A 16815-nucleotide genomic window follows, 5' to 3' on the forward strand; every position below is an offset into this window, starting at 1 on the left:
GCCCCCGCCTCACCTCCACTTTTAAAATTCTGCTTGGAAATCTTCAGTGCATCGATCTTTAGAAGTAAGCTCAAACTTGACACTTCTGTTTCTAGGTCACTTGTTTAGTGACATCAGAAAGTATAAAGGCTTCCATGAAGCAGATCAATGGTGCTTTTAATCTAAGGAGTGCACCCCACCGACAGGCTTTGCACCCTGTGTTTGCCAATTCTTCTGTACAATAGGCATTTCAGCTAAGGGACAAGTTGTATTGGAAGGTGCCAAAAGCAGGGGCAGAGTGAAGAATCTCCTCTTCCCATATCTCCTCCCTGCACAGAAACACTGGGCCGAAAACCACATTCAAGTGCTTTTTACAGGACTGAAATACAAGCACTGCTGTATTCCACTCTGCCTGTTCCCAAGGCTATTTCTCAGCATCTTTAGAGCTGCAAAAAATATCCTTTTTCTTGGAATCCCTTTTCCAGTATATTAACTCACGGAGCTGCCAAAGTCTGCACAGGTTCAAAAGTCTGTTTACAAATCAGTTTAGAATCCAGGCTGTATCTTTCCATAGAACTGAATACAATATACTTAGGTCCTCATATCAGATCACAAGATTTCATTGAACTCCTGATGTACTTAAAGTACTAAGCATAATATTGGTGCCAGTTTTTGAGAAGCTACAATGTGCCTGGACCATGGAAGGGTCTTTATATAATTGATCAAAATTAATCCTCCTAAAAGCTCTATGAATTAGAATTACTATAACAACATATGAGGAAACTAAAGCCCAGAAAGGACAAGAAACTGTTTCAAGGTCACCCAGCTAGAATGTGGCAGAGCTGCAATGTGAGAACTGAAGTCTCTCTGGTGCCAGACTCTGGGTTCCCTCCTCTTTGCTTAACTAGTACTTTCCTTCTCAAAAACTGGATGCTTCTTTGGGTAAATGTGGTTTCATTTTCAGGTTTACTAAATGAATGTTTCCTTGCTTTTGGAGTACCAAATCCATGTCTCTGTTTATCTCAACTACCTTCAGGATAAGAGTGAAATTTCTGCCCTGGGACATAAATTCCATCAAGCCCTGAGATAGTTGAACATAAACTGCTGACTAGCTATAAAATATCCATTTCCTTCTCTGCTTCCTAATAGAATCTGATTAGACTGAGGATCACCCTGTTCCATTTGGCTATGTGATTCAAGGATGGCTGAGTTTTGACTGGTCTAAGCTAGTCAGGGTAATATACTCTGTCTCTCTTTATTGGTTTAGACATAAGGATGTGATATAATCCTGTACAACAAAATGTAAGGGAATATATGCTAGAGAACTTCTAGAAAATACTTTCTCATTCTCAAAAGAGGCATTTAGATTATGACAAACGTGTATTAATCAAAAGATGGTTTCAACAACCGGACAGCTTCTGGGCAAACAATTAAAATTGTTCTCAACTTTGCAACCTGTACCAGTTTTAGCAGTATCAAAGTTTAAAAAACAGAACTAGAAGCAGTCATGGGAGAATTTTTTTAAAGCACCCTTTCCATAGCAGAGCCCTTTTATAAATATGACCTCTCTGCTGCCAAGGAAAAAAGCTACAAAATACAAGATTAAAAAATTCCCAACAACATAAAATAATAATGTTTCGAATGGAGAAAAACATCATAAATAAATTCAAAGATAGCAAACTGTGACAATTATCTGCATTTCATGTCATACACAAAGAAAGGCTGATGTATTTAATATATAAGTAATTCCTCAAAACTGATAAAAAAAAATACTATTCCAATTGAGAAGTTAAAGACTGACATGTAGAACTTTTGCTTTGTTAGATCATTCAACTCCTACAACATGGCATTTAGTGTAAGGCTAGTCATTTTTACACAAAATCTGTATGCATTTGTCAGAGTGTGTACAAACTGGCACGTATGCATGAAAGACAGAAAGAGAAAGAGGCAAGGGGAAGAAGGAGGAAGCACACTGACTGAATAGCATAATTTAAAGGCATGCTATAAAGTAACACCTAGATGTAAGGGGCAATGTACAGAGGAAAAGAGTCAGAGATAAAATTGACAAGGTTTGCCAGATCAGAAAAAGTCTTAAAATACAGGCTAAAAGACAGGAAGAAAAAGGTGCTAGAAATAATCCACAGTGGCAATGAGAAGAAATTAAGCACCAATTAGGTATGGCAGAGTTCAGAGAGAAGAAGTCATACTTTGCTAGATAGGTTATAGCCTGGGTAGGAATAAATGTCAGAAGAGACTCCTAGCCTCATGGGCAAAGATGAGGTGAGCTTTAAATGTACTGAAGTTAAAGTTATGGTAAGACATCCATGAGTGGAAATTACCAATCAGTAGGTAGATGAAACTGTAGAATTGACCATTTCAGGGATAGAGCTGAAGCTCTGAGCATGAATTATGTCTAAATAGACACAAACATGGAGGGCATGAGCACTTTGCATGATGGGTGCTTCCTTTTCCTTTCTTCTAGTTTGTGATTACCCAAATGCCATCTCTAACTATTTATAGTGTTATCCACTGTATATCCACCTAACCTTATGCTTCATATTTACCATTCAAAATATTTAAAGATAACTCTGTTTTTGTAGACTCCAACTTTAACTGTTTTGAAGATATGGTTCAAATATGGTTTTCCTGTTTTTCCTCCTTTGTTCTTATAATAACCAATTGTACTCCTGATAAAATTACTACTTTGGTGATATTCACAGATGTTTTAATATGGAGGATACTTCTCTATAGTGTTTCTACATACTTTATATTTGGTATCTCTATTTGAAAAGCTCAATCACTTATTTCATAAATGCATAAATAATTATTTAATTGTCCTATTGTTAGTAGGCATACCCCCAGGGAGTTGATAGCTACTGTTCATCAGAGAAAGAGGGGAAAAAAAAGAGAGATTTCTCTTTCTTTCTAAATGCTTTTTAGTACTTACAAATATTAAAAGACTAAAGGAAATGATGATGATAAAGGAACAGCCCTTGTAACTGATGGGGCTGGGAGTATGAAAGAGTGAAACATCAAAACTGTACTAGAAGTCACGACACCTGGTTTGAGTCCCAGTTCTGCCTGCTACTCATTGGTTACCCAAATCCTTTATTCCATTTAAATTTCTCCCACTTTAAAATAGGCGTCTATTAAAATCAATCCATAGGTCTATTGTATTGGTCAAATGAGGTATGTATTCACAAGTCTTATAAAAACTACAAATGATACTAAAAGATGAGAGATGCCTCCGGTTTGTTTGTGCCTCTTTTCGCAAGAATGCTAGAAGCATGATCCCCTTGTGTTCTTGGAAAATTCTAAGAGCATAGGCAAAGTGTGAATAACTTTCCAAGGCCTGACTCCTATACTTTGTGAGCTATTACAGAGAAAAGGGCACTCCATTTGGAGCTCAAAATATTTATTAAATGAATATGGACATATGGGCCCAAAGCCATGCAAGGAACAAAGATCAATAAGGCCATTACAGGAAGAAATACAGGTGTGTCCTTCTTTGTTTCTCCGTTTCTTTTTCTTCTATACTGTTTCTGGCCTAAGGGTGGTTTCACAATACCTCTGGAAAAAGGAAGGAGCTCATGTGCAGCCAAAAACGGAGGGAGGGAACAACTTGATACTGACTGGCACCTGGGAAAAGCCATGTGATACCATACTTATTGTTAGCCTGCAGGTAATGGATGCCTTCCTCATATTTGCATCCCATGATATTAGACAGCAGTGGGCAGAAAACACCCTCCACCAAAGATGTCCATGTCCTAATCCCTAGAACCTGTGAAACAGTAGGCAGAAGCCACCCCCGACCAAAGACATCCATGTCCTAAGCAGCTTACCTTAAAGTAAGTAAACTTTCCAAGATAATCCAGGTGGGTCCAATGTCATCATAAGTTCTTAAAAGCAGAAGAGGAAGACAGCCAAGTAGGTCGAGTGATATGATATGATATGATAAACATTAACTTGACTTTGTTATCTTTGAAGATAAAAGAGGGGCATGTGTCAAGGAATGTGGGCAGCCTCTAAAAGTTGGAAAAAAAACAAGGAAATGCAATCTCTTCTACAACCTCCAGAAGGGAGGCGGTGGTACTAACACCTTGATTTTACCCAGTGAGACCCATGTTCAAAATCTAAACTATAAGATAATAAGTTTGCGTTGTTTTAAGCCACTAAATGTATGGGTATTTGTTATATCAGCAAGAGGAAACCAATATACAGACCCATTATCAGTTAGCAAGATGGGGTAATCCAAGAGAAAGATGCTTTTGTCCATGTGGACATTAATTATTCAGTGTGGGTCGGCAAAGGAAACAATCCATAAAACTAACAGGCAACGGATGAAATGAGAAAAGATAGTTGCCAATGACCTATCAGATAAAGGGCTAGTATCCAAAATCTATAAGGAACTCACCAAACTCCACACCCCAAAAACAAATAATCCAGTGAAGAAATGGGCAGAAGATATGAACACACACTTCTCCAAAGAGGACATCCAGATGGCCAAGAGACACATGAAACGGTGCTCAGCGTCCCTCCTCATCAGGGAAATACAAATCAAAACCACACTGAGATACCACCTCACGCCGGTCAGAGTGGCTCAAAGGAACAAATCAGAGGGCTCTAGATGCTGGCGAGGATGTGGAGCAACGGGCACTCTCCTCTACTGTTGGTGGGAATGTAAACTGGTGCAGCCCCTCTGGAAAACAGTGTGGAGGTTCCTCAAAAAAATAACACTAGAACTCCCCTGTGACCCAGCAATAGCACTGCTAGGAATTTACCTAAGGGATACAGAAGTGCTGATACATAGGGGCACATGGACCCCAATGTTCATAGCAGCACTTTCAACAATAGCCAAAACATGGAAAGAGCCTAAGTGTCCATCAACGGATGAATGGATTAAGAAGATGTGGTTTATCTATACCATGGAATACTACATGGCAATGAGAAAGAATGAAATCTGGCCATGTGTAGCAACATGGATGGACCTTGAGGGTGTTATGCTGAGCGAAATAAGTCAGGCAGAGAAGGACAAATATCACATGTTTGCATGTATAGGAGGATTAGGAGGAACTTGACGGAGGGACAAGGGGGAGAAGAAGGGGAAAAATAGTGGGGGAGAGGGAGGGAGGCAAACCATGAGAGACTCTTGAATGCCGAGAACAAACAAACGGAGGGCTGATGGGTGTAGGAGGAAGGGGAAGGTGGGTGATGGGCATGCAGGAGGGCACTTGTGAGGATGAGCACTGGGTGTTATATGGAAACCAGCTTGACAATAAACTATTTTAAAAAACAATTCTGTGTCCGGTTTTTTTTAAGTGCCTTAATGCAGGTAGCCCCTCACTTTTATTCTCTCTTGAATCCACTCCAATCAGCAATAACCCCCCAAAAATACACAATCCACTGGAACTGTTCTTAACAAAGTGAATATTAGCTAGAATGAGCATGTAACTTATTGGCCAAAATGGGAGTTTTCAGAGTGTACAAAGATGTCAGTAGTAATTCCACTGTGATAAGTGCTATATATCAGGACTTTCCAGGGACCCCACCCTATTGACATTTCACCAGTTAATTCTCAACCCCAATGTTACTTGAACTAATAAGCAATACTTAATCCTGTTAAGTAATGTCCTGTCCCTGAAACACTTTCTTCTCCTGGTTTCTGGAATACCACACCTTTCTCTTTCCTTTCCCCCTTCTGGCCATCCTTGTTATCCCCTTTCCTGGTTCCTTCTTATTTTTAAGTATCAGGGATCTCTTATCTGATCTTATCCAGGACAACGGATTTAAATACTATCAATGTTGTTAATGGCATCCAAATTACTTATCCTCAACTCTAGTCTAAGAAACCTGGATTTACATATATGCAAGCCTCCTGAGCATCTCAAGATTAACATGTTCAACATAATACATCCCATTAACAAAAGGAAAAATAATCTTATGATCATCTCAAAAGGTCCAGAGAAAGTGTTTGACAAAATTCAAGATTCATTCATAATTAACTCTCAACACAGTGGGTACAGAGGGGATACATCTCAACATAATAAAGACTGTGTATGACAAGCCCACAGTTAACATTATACTCAATGGTGAAAAGGTGAAAGGTCGGGAATAAGACCAGGATGGCCACTCTCCCCACTTCCATTCAGCATTATATTATTGGAAGTCCTAGCCAGAGCAATTAGACAAGTAAAAGAAATAAAACTCAATAAAATAAAAAGGAAAGAATAAAACTGTGACTATTTGCAAATGACATGATACTACATATAGAAAACTCTAAAGACTCCACCAAAAACAGAACAAAACAAAACAAAAAAACCCTTTTAGAACTAATAAATTCAGTAAAGTTACAGGGTATAAAATCAATATATGGAAATCCATTGTGTTTCTATACCTTAATAACTGTAAGAAAGAAAAATCAAGAAACCAATCCCATTTATAATCCCATCAAAAATAAAGTACCTAGGAGTAAATTTAACCAAGGAGGTAAAAGACCTGCACACTGAAAACTATGACATTGATGAAAGAAACTGAAGAGAACACGGATGGAAATATATTGCATGCTCATGGATTAGAAGAATTAATATTAAAATGTCCATACTAACCAGAGCAATCTATAGATTCAACGTAACCCCTATTTAAATTCCAATGGCATTTTTCACAGTCCAGAACAATTCTAAATATTGTATAGAACCACAAAAAAAAAAAACCCTGATTAGCCAAATAAATCTTAGGAAGGAATAAAATTATAGGGATGATATTTCCTGATTTCACACTACATTACAAAGCTATAGTTATCAAAACAATATGGTATTGACATAAAACAGACATGTAAATCAATGGAATAGACTACAGAACCCAGAAATAAACTCACATATACATGGACAATTAATTTATGCCAAAGGAGTTAAGAATATACAATGGGGAAAAGACAGTCTTTTCAAAAAATGATGTTGAGAAAACTGAGTAGCCACATGCAAAAGAACCTGGACCACTATCTTGCATCATACACAAAAGTATGAATCAAAAGTCTTTACTTTTTAAGAATTAAAAGTAAGACCTCAAATCATCAAACTCCTAGAAGAAAACAGAGCCCAGATGGTCTTGATGATTCTTTGTACCTGATTGTAAAAGCAAAGGCAAACAAAGCAAACACAAATAAGTGGGACTACACCAAACTGAAAAGCTTCTGAACAGCAAAGGAAATCTGAATGGGAGAAAATATTTGCCCATCATATATCCAATAAGGGGTTAATATCCAAAAATATAAAGAACTCCTACAATTCAATAGCAAACAATAAATAAACAGTAGATTTAAGAAAAGTGACCCAAGACGGGTACCTGGGTGGTTCAGTCAGTTAAGCGTTTGACTTTGACTCAGGTCATGATCTCACGGTTTGTGGGTTCGAGCCCCACATAGGGCTCTGTGCTGACAGCTAGCTCAGAGCCTGGAGCCTGTTTCAGATTCTATGTCTTCCTCTCTCTCTGCCCCTCCCTTGCTCACACTCTGTCTCTATCTAAAAATAAAAAAATAATTTAAAAAATTGATCCAAGATCTGAAAACATATCCTGCCAAAGAAAACATACAGATGGCCAACAAGCACATGGGAAGATGCTCAATATCACTAATCATCAGGGAAATATAAATCAAAACAGTGAGCTATCAGCTCACATCTGTTACAATGGCTATTATCAGAAACACACACAAAAAAATACAAGGGTTGATGAGGATGTGGGAAAAGAAAACCCTTGGGCACTGTTGGTAGCACTGTTGGTGGGAATGTTTTTTTTTTTTTTTTAAGCTTATTTATTTTGAGAGACACAGAGAGTGTAAGTGGGGGAGGGACAGAGAGAGAGGGTGACCAAGAATCCCAAGCAAGCTCTGCACTGCCAGAACAAAGCCCAGTGTAGAGCTAAATCTCACGAATGGTAAGGACCTGAGCAGAAACCAAGAGTCTGACGCTTAATCGAATGAGCCACCCAGGCACTCCAGTGGGAATGCTAATTAGTTGCAGCCACTACAGAAAACAGTACGGGGGTTGCTCGAATATTAAACATAGAACTACTATGTTATCAAGCAATCTCACTTCTGGGTATTCAGAAATATGGATGGACCTAGCGGGTATTATGCTAAGTGAAATAAGTCAAAGAAGACAAATACTGTATGATCTCACTTATATGTGGAATCTTAAAAAAGAACAACACCAGTTCACAGAGAACACAGTGGTAGTTACCAAAGGCAGGGGTGGGGAGGTGAGAAAAAAAGGTGAAGGGGGTCAAAAGGTACAAACACCCATTTATAGAATAAACAAGTCATGGGCATATAATGTACAGCATGATGATTATAGTTAATACTGTAGTGCATATGTCAAAGCTGCTAAGAAAGTAAATCTCAAAAGTTCTCATCACAGGAAAAATTCTGTTATTATGTATGATGACAGATATTAACTATACATTTGCAATGTATATAAATAGCAAATCAAATCATTATGTTGTACATGTGAAACTAATATATGTCAATTCTACCTCAAATTAAAAAAAATAAATAATAAATAATGATGAACATGTTTAAAAGTGAGCTCCAAACCTTACTTCCAAACCTGCCCTTCCTATAGATTATCCTATCTTGTTTAGTGGTAACTCCATTCTTCTAATTGCTTAAGCCTAAACCTTGCTGTAATTCTTGGTTCTCTGAATTCTTTTATAACTCATACCCACTATGTCATGTGGAACATGATCTTGATGCACTGGTGGCCCCAATTCTGCTACCAGGCATGGCAACCCAGAGATCAGGACACAGAAAGGCCTAGTGACCCAATTGTTATGTTCAAATCCTATCATTTATGAAATCATTTTAAACCATACACAGGAAGCAAGATGAAAGAAATGGGGGACAGGGAATGCAGATAGGATAAGACCAAACGGTGAGAAGGACCACACTATTTAAATCTTGGCTTGTACAATTTTCATATGTTTTGATCTATCAGTTTTTCCTGATGATGGTGCAATGGACAGAATGAAAGGTGAGATTTGAAGGAGAGGTACAATAGATAGAAGGTGTCTAAGGCCACCACATATACTCATTCTACTAGAGAGATACAGGGACATATATACCTGACCATAGCTGTAGCTCATCAATTATTCTCTGAAAGAGCCATGGGAGTTATTTGCATTTTTATGCAGAACACTTGAGAGATCATGAGACCATACCGACTATCATGAGTGGGTGGCCAATTTAGGAATGATGTAGCTGACAACCCAGAGGTGACATGGTCATACCTTATGATTTGGCCTTTTCATCTCTTTCTAGCCACTCTTGTGTATTCCATTATTTATTTCTTCTAATTTTACCATGTGTACTAGATTACGTTCCTATCTGTAATTAATACACATTTTGATCTATGCCTATGACTCACAAGCTATTTGCTTTCTTATCAGCTATTTTTTTCATTCGTTACATTTTAGCATTTTAATTTTTTTTAATGTTTATTCATTTTGAGAGAGAGAAAGACAGAGTAGGAGCAGGGGAAGAACACAGAGAGAGAGAGAGACACAAAATCTGAAATGGTCTCCAGGCTCTGACCTGTCAGGACAGAGTGTGAAGTGGGGCTCGAACTCATGAATTGCGAGATCATGACCTGAGCCAAAGTCGCACACTTAACCAACTAAGCCACCCAAATGTACCTATTTTTTATTTTTATGTTTTTATTTTAATAGGAGTTAAAACCAAGTGTTATACTAGTTTTAGGTATACAATATACTGATTCAACAATACCGTACCTCACCTGGAGCTCAACTCATCAACTAAATTTAACACAAGAGTTTCATAATGTACCAGTTTACTTACAATCATTGCTTAACACCTCTTAGTTTTATCTATCCCCTTTGGTTTTTTTAATAACACAATTAAATATTCCCTAAGAATACAGCAATAGGCAATATATAATCTATTAGCAAATCCTTAGGTTGTCCAAAACATTATCTAGAATTCAACTACTATGCATCACGCTCACTGAAAGAACCATTATAAAAAACAATATGGAGGTTCCTCAAAAATAAAAAAAAAAAATAAAAATAAAAATAACCCAGAACTACCATAGGACCTAGCAATCCCACTTCTGGATATATATCTAGATATATATCTCTGAAGAACATGAAAACAGTATCTCAAAGAGACAGATATAGATACCATCTAAATGTCCATCCAGAGATGAATGGAGAAAGAAAATGTGGTGTGTATATACCCAATGGAATATTATTCAGCCTTAACAAGAAATAAGATTCTGCCATCTGTGACAACATGGATGAACCTGAAGGACACCATATTAAGTGAAATCAGCCAGATACAGAAATATAAATATTGCATGACCTCATTATAAGTAAAATCTAAAAGAAAAAAAACAAAGACAAAATGCCAAACCTACACAAAGAGAGAATGGTAACATCGCCAGAGGCTAAGAGAAAGAAGTCATGGGAAGTTATTGTTTAATGCATACTGACTTTCCATTTTGCCAAATGAAAAGAATTCTGGAAATATATGGTGATGGCTATGGCTGTACAATTTTATGATTGAACTTAATACCACTGAACTTCACACTTAAAAATGGTAAAGAGTAAAAAAAAAAATGGTCAAAATAGCAAATTTTATGTTAAAATTTTTAATAGGGTGAAAAAAGAAAATAACGCAGATCCAACCCCCATCACATGTTGTCTGGATTACTGCAATAGCATTCTAAGTAGTCTCCTTGCTTCTATCCTTGCTTCCTTTAGTCTATTCACCACACAGCAACCATGGTGAAATAATGTGAGTTTATGTCACTCCTTTCATAGCCTTCCACCTCAATGGTAATAAAAACCAAAGTCCTCACCACTACTAACTGGGCCCTATGTGATCAGATCTACCATTACAGCTCAGACACCGTCTGCAGCACTGGGTCCCTCAACCATGTTTTTCCCTGAGTAAGTCCAAGTATCCCCCTAACTCAGTGCTTTTATACCATCTGTGTTTCCTCCACATATGTTTGTCTTCTCCCAGAGACCCACACCTCTTTCCAGTCTTTATACAAAATTTACTTTCTCTGACCACCCCAACTGCCATATACTACATATTCTACTTTCCTGTTTTATTTTTTCTTTTTACCACTATCTATTGTAATTACTTGCTAAATTTTACTTAATACATATTACTTATATATTATTTGAAATATTATGTTTTATTATTTGAAAAGATAATGTTTATCTTTTTCCTATTTTGACTCTCCCATAAGGCTATGCTATTCCATTAGGGCAGGAATTATTTCATAAGTTTGTTTACTAATGGATTACTTGGTCATATAATAATACCTGGCACATATGGAAAGAGCCCAAGCATCCATCGATGGATGAATGGATAAAGAAAATGTATATATGTGCGTGCGCGCGCACACACAGACACACACACACACACACACACACTGGAGTATTATTCAGCAATCGAAAAGAATAAAGTTGTGCCATTTGCAATAACATGGATGGAACAAGAGTGTATTATGCTAAGCTAATAAGTCAGTCAGACAAAGACAAATATACAGTTTCATGGAATGTAAAAAAATAAAACAGATGAATATAGGGGAAAGGATGGAAAAATAATATAATAACAGAGAGGGAGACAAACCATAAGAGACTCTTAAATACAGAGAACAAACTGAGGGTTGCTGAAGGGGTGGGGGGATGGGCTAAATGGGTGATGGACACTGAGGAGGGCACTTGTTGGGATGAGCACTGGGTGTTGTATATAAGTGATGAATCACTGGGTTCTACTCCTGAAACTAATACTACACTGTATGCTAACTAACGTGACTTTAAGGAAATAAAATTTTAAAAATAAGTGTTAAATTATTACATAAATGAATACCACATGTGTAAGTAATTCCTATACACATATACATATAGCAGTAGAGAACATTCAGTATTGTATGAAGAACATTAGCTTGTAGTTAGATAAATCTGAATGTGAATTCAGGCTCTGCCACTTATTGGTTAGGTCATGAAATCTGGATCAAAGTGCCCAATTGTAAAGAGACAAAAGTCACTCTAGGCTCAGAGAACCCAGAAAGCTAAGATGGGAAACTTCTTGGCACTGATGGAGGACAGCAAGTGATTTAATTTGATTGGAGTAAAGAAAACATGAAAGAGGCTACTGTGAAATAAGCATGATAATATACATAGATAATACATCATGGAGTTCCTTGGTGAAATTTAAGAGAATAGACTTGTTATAAAGGCAAAAGGAAGTGAAGAAAGTTTTGTGAGTTATATTACTAAAGTTGTTAATATGGATATTTAATCAGATTTAGCGGGAACTAAAAGATAGTGATACTGATCGCAAAGACATTTCTGTAATCTACAAGCCATGTATTGAGGGTCTGAATCAGAGGACATAACATTGGGGACATAACTTGATGGAGCAATGTTGTAAAGAATGAAGTGACTTTGCATGTCTCCTTAATGAATATCAGATCAATATAGGGACCAAAGAGTATGTCACATATTTAAGTCTCTATCACTGCTGAGTGACATGCTCATCTACATAACAAAAAAGGGTAAGAAACAGGTTTGTGAGCAATGAAACAAAATTCACTTCAGAACATGTTAAGTTAGGGGCTCCTGGGTGGCTTAGTCGGTTAAGCGTCCCACTTTCGCTTAGGTCATGATCTAGCGGTACATGGGTTCAAGCCCCGCGTCGGGCTCTGTGCTGACTGCCAGCTCAGAGCCTGGAGCCTATTTCAGAGTCTGTGTCTCCCTCTCTCTCTGACCCTCCCATGCTCACGCTGTCTCTCTCTCTCTCTCCTAGAAATAAATAAAACATTAAAAAAATTAAAAACAACAACAACAACAACAAAAGTACCAGAACATGTTAAGTTTAAGAAATCAGTGCCCATCAAGGTACAAATATATTCCAAAGAATTGAAAATGAGTTGGAAATGTGGTTGTAACAAAATATATTGGAAGTGGGTGAAAACATAGATAACAGTGGTCATCTGCATATAGCTTGAAGCCAGGAGATTAAATCATATTGATAAGAGAAAGAGTGTAGTAAGTGGATCAAGGGATCTTCCATAAGGCTGTTATACAAAGAGAGTTAGAAGGGGAGAAATAGCCTGATAATGAAAGAGATAGGGAAGAGAGATGGAGAAGAAACTGCTGAGTCTAGAGGCTATGAGAAGTTATTTCAATTATGGTGGAAAGCCTGAAAGCTGAAAAGATGACATTTGATTTGGTGATGAAGTGTAATTGTTTGTTGACTAAATAAATGAATAAAGCATAGGCTATTCTACAGAAGGTAATAAGTGAAAGAAAGTGTCACATAACAACACATGAACAAGGTAAAGTGGAGTGATATGTTTGGGAAGAGGTGATATGCACACAGGTCTAAGGGCCTAGAGGAGTTTAAAACAGGGTTAGGTGCCAAGAGAGAGAAAGAAATTAAAGGTGAAAAAGATAGAGTATTTTTGATATAAAATTAGGAGTAGAATGACAGGCATGATCAAAGTCATAAAAATAGGAATTAGATATAACCATTAAAAAAAATGTCCCCCATCCGAGGATGGATGGCAGTAAAGTGATACAATGAGGGAAACCTGGGAATTCACACCAGATAGTATTTCTTCTTGGGAAATTATGAGAAAAACTCACTTCTAGGTAGGGATCCTGATATAAGTCAGATTGCTTGACCCAACAGGTTTGCAAACTACAAAGGGTATAAAACAGTTTTTTCAAATTTAGGACAGATGGGGATAATTGATGTTTCTAATATACTGGGAACTTTGAAGATAATTCATAAATTTTGTGTTTTCCAGGCGGGACAGTCACCTACATAGCTCGCTCTACTATTATGGAAAACTTCACCCCCTTCTTTGTAAACTACCAAGTAAACCACTTGAATCAAACTCCCTAATGGAGACCAGTCTGGGCTGTCTTGAGTTCATTTGAAGTGGATAAGATACAGCCTGTAGGGGACTATATAGGCTCACCCCCTCAGAGAAACCCTTCAGAAAAAACTGTTTCTTAGTACGTACTCAAGACATAAACTACATATAACATCATCTTCTGATGTGCCTCCTATAGAAACAGGCAGAACATATCATTCCTCGCCAATTGTGAATCATGCTTCTTCTTTTCTAAAGGATAGCATTAGCTTTATTTCAATGGCCTAGGCTAAATAAAAGAGGTAAATGAATGTGTCAGATATTTTTATTTTATGACACATGTATATTGTACTATCTATACAAAGGTAGAATGAACAAATAGAATCTAGCAAAATTAGGTCCACTTACAATTACTTCATTAAGGAGTCATACCTGAGCAAGGCCTTAATGAGGGGGTAATGAGGTAAAAATATGCTGTCAGAAGAGACACTGGAAGAAACCTTCTGGAAAAAGCAGCTCAATAAAATGATAATGAGGAGGGAAAAAAAAAAAACTTATCTCTATGTCATGGCTCATGCTCCTTTATTTTAGGAGCCACTCCTGTTTTTGACTTCTTGGAAGCTTCAATGGGAGGGTGGAGAAGGAGAGTCTAGAGAGTCAGGCAGTCAGGAGGGTGGGAGGGAGGAGGAGGAGGAGGAAGATAAAGAAAAGGGCAGATACACTGAAACTTGAAATGAGGTAAAAATAGTATCTCCTATCTCTAAGAGATGTTGTAAGGATTTCATTAGTTCGTATAATGTGCATACTTGGCATATGGCAACCCTCAGTAATGTGTGGCAGAACTATTTTTATTTACTGATAATGAGAAAGCTGATTAAGTTATTGTTCCAGATTATACAACTAACCTTTGTAAATACATGGATGGGAATTTAACTGGAGATGAGGCTGAGTCACACAAATGTTCTTACCCAGTCTCCTTTGTTCAGCTTTGCCAGGAACCTAGCCAAGGATAAAGGGCATAACTATGCCCTGAAATGTGCTTCCCCAGTTAAGAATTTTAGCCTTACTCGTAAATTAACTGTGCAAAACAATCACTAATTAAATGCAACCACTATTTTAAATAATCAATAAGCCTCTAAAAATGTACTTTTTCACCATACAGATTCAGCTCCATGATTTCTCAATTCTCATTCATAAACTACATTAATCCCTATTCTTAATTCCCATTCAAAACTACATTTTTGTAAAAGTCACTTCCTTAGGAACTTTTCAAATTTCTCTAAAAACTAGAGTTTTCCTCTAAAGGGAAATTCTAGCAAATCTCACAAGTCTAGCACGTGTCATTTCCATGCTCTAACATATAATAGGCTATAATTTCTTGTATTTCTAGGTTTCCTACAACATTGTAATAATGGAAGACTCCACTGAGCAGATTCCTTATGTAGAAAGTATTAAGTGGTGCATAGAATCTGACCTGGTTTGCGTGTGACTGACTTTCTTGTACAGATAGTACAGAGCATGCTATATACATGTTCAAATTAGTGAATTAAAATGTATCATATGAAGAAGCTTGTAGTTATATTCTTCTTAAATAGAAAACACTTTTTTCCAGAATGAAAATATAGTAAGAACAGCTATATAGAGTATCTATTTCCTTTAGGAATCTGATATCTAGAAAAGTCTTCCCAATAGTATGACTAGTAAATTTCATCCATTTTTCCATTCTTTTAAAAACTGTATATATAAACCTTTGATGGTATTTGTCTTTTTGTGTAACCACTGGTAGCCTTTATAAAAGAGAACCTTACATGAGGAAAGCACACACCGCTATTCTAAGAATGCCCATGCATGAAGAATCAACACGTGTACACCTAGAGAAGTTTCAATAACCAAAGAGCATCACATGAGAACATCTAATACAACTGGGAACAATGAAACAGCTCCTGATGACAAGAAAAAAGGCACTGCAAAATTCAAACAAAAGCCGTGTTAGCTTATCTTGGATGAGGAAATTCTTTGGTTTGTAGAAGAGAGAGTAAATGTTGACAGACCTGTGAAGGAAGTGGGCTCCTTGTGGGGTCAGAGGTGGTGACATAAGCAGCCTGTGTGTAGGCATAGCTCTTGAACCGAGGCTTAGGAGAAGAAGGAACTCGTTCATAGCCCTGTGCTAGACTGACTGTGATCTGCAGAGTAGGGTTAGGGGGAGGGAACAGAGGGGAGGGGGAGACATCATAAGTAAATGGAAATGGTGAGGCAAAAAGTTTAATTTGAAATGCACATAGTTGTCTTGCAAACTGGTATACTCCAAGAATTCTGGTGCTCACTGGCATGGTAATCAGGGAAGGTATGAGGGTGCTGACACAACTCCCGCACTAACATGGGATGGTGCTCTTCAATCTGGCAAGAAAACAGGCATCCAAAAGCAATTTTCTCTGAACTCCGAGTAAACAAATCCAGAATTCATCAGGTCAATATCCTGGAAAGGACTGGAGATTTCATAAGGTAAATATAGAACTAACTTAGCAGGGTGAAAAAATTAGGCCTAAGATTAGCTTTCCAACGCCTTCAGCAGAAATTTTGATAAAGGCTTTTTTGAAAAGACTTTCTCATCATCGCTTGTGTCAATGAAAAGAAAACATCACAAAGAGCCACTGCTGAGAGTAAGAACAACCATGTAATAAAAGAATCCTACCAGATTCTGTACGATAATAAAATTCTTTACCATACGTATTCCCCATTTAACTTCTCAAGTATTATAAACTATTTTTATCAAAACTGTTACCTTAAATAATCACAATTTGTTAACACATCAGCAGGTTGCTACTAAAAATAAGAAAGTATTATTAAAGAGACTACTTGCCTTTGCTCTTGCTCTGGTTCTTTGATTTTTACTCTGACTGAAAGCTTTATACATATATGAGTCTATCTT

The 16815-nt window shown here is 37.3% G+C and overlaps 1 protein-coding gene across 1 annotated transcript in view; it reads right to left on the reverse strand.

Annotated features, from left to right (window-relative positions):
* The window catches only part of LOC120246388 (dystrophin), a gene marked incomplete at its 3' end in the record, with an annotated part of 432795 nt that overhangs the window by 317588 nt on the left and 98392 nt on the right, over window positions 1-16815 (reverse strand). The window contains exon 5 of the mRNA XM_039253866.1: window positions 15938-16069. Within this exon, the coding sequence (XP_039109797.1) occupies window positions 15938-16069 (132 nt within the window). The remainder of the gene's footprint in view (window positions 1-15937; window positions 16070-16815) is intronic.

The sequence above is a fragment of the Hyaena hyaena genome, unplaced genomic scaffold (assembly GCF_003009895.1).
Source record: "Hyaena hyaena isolate Hyena2069 unplaced genomic scaffold, ASM300989v1 scaffold_470, whole genome shotgun sequence".
Taxonomy (NCBI): domain Eukaryota; kingdom Metazoa; phylum Chordata; class Mammalia; order Carnivora; family Hyaenidae; genus Hyaena; species Hyaena hyaena.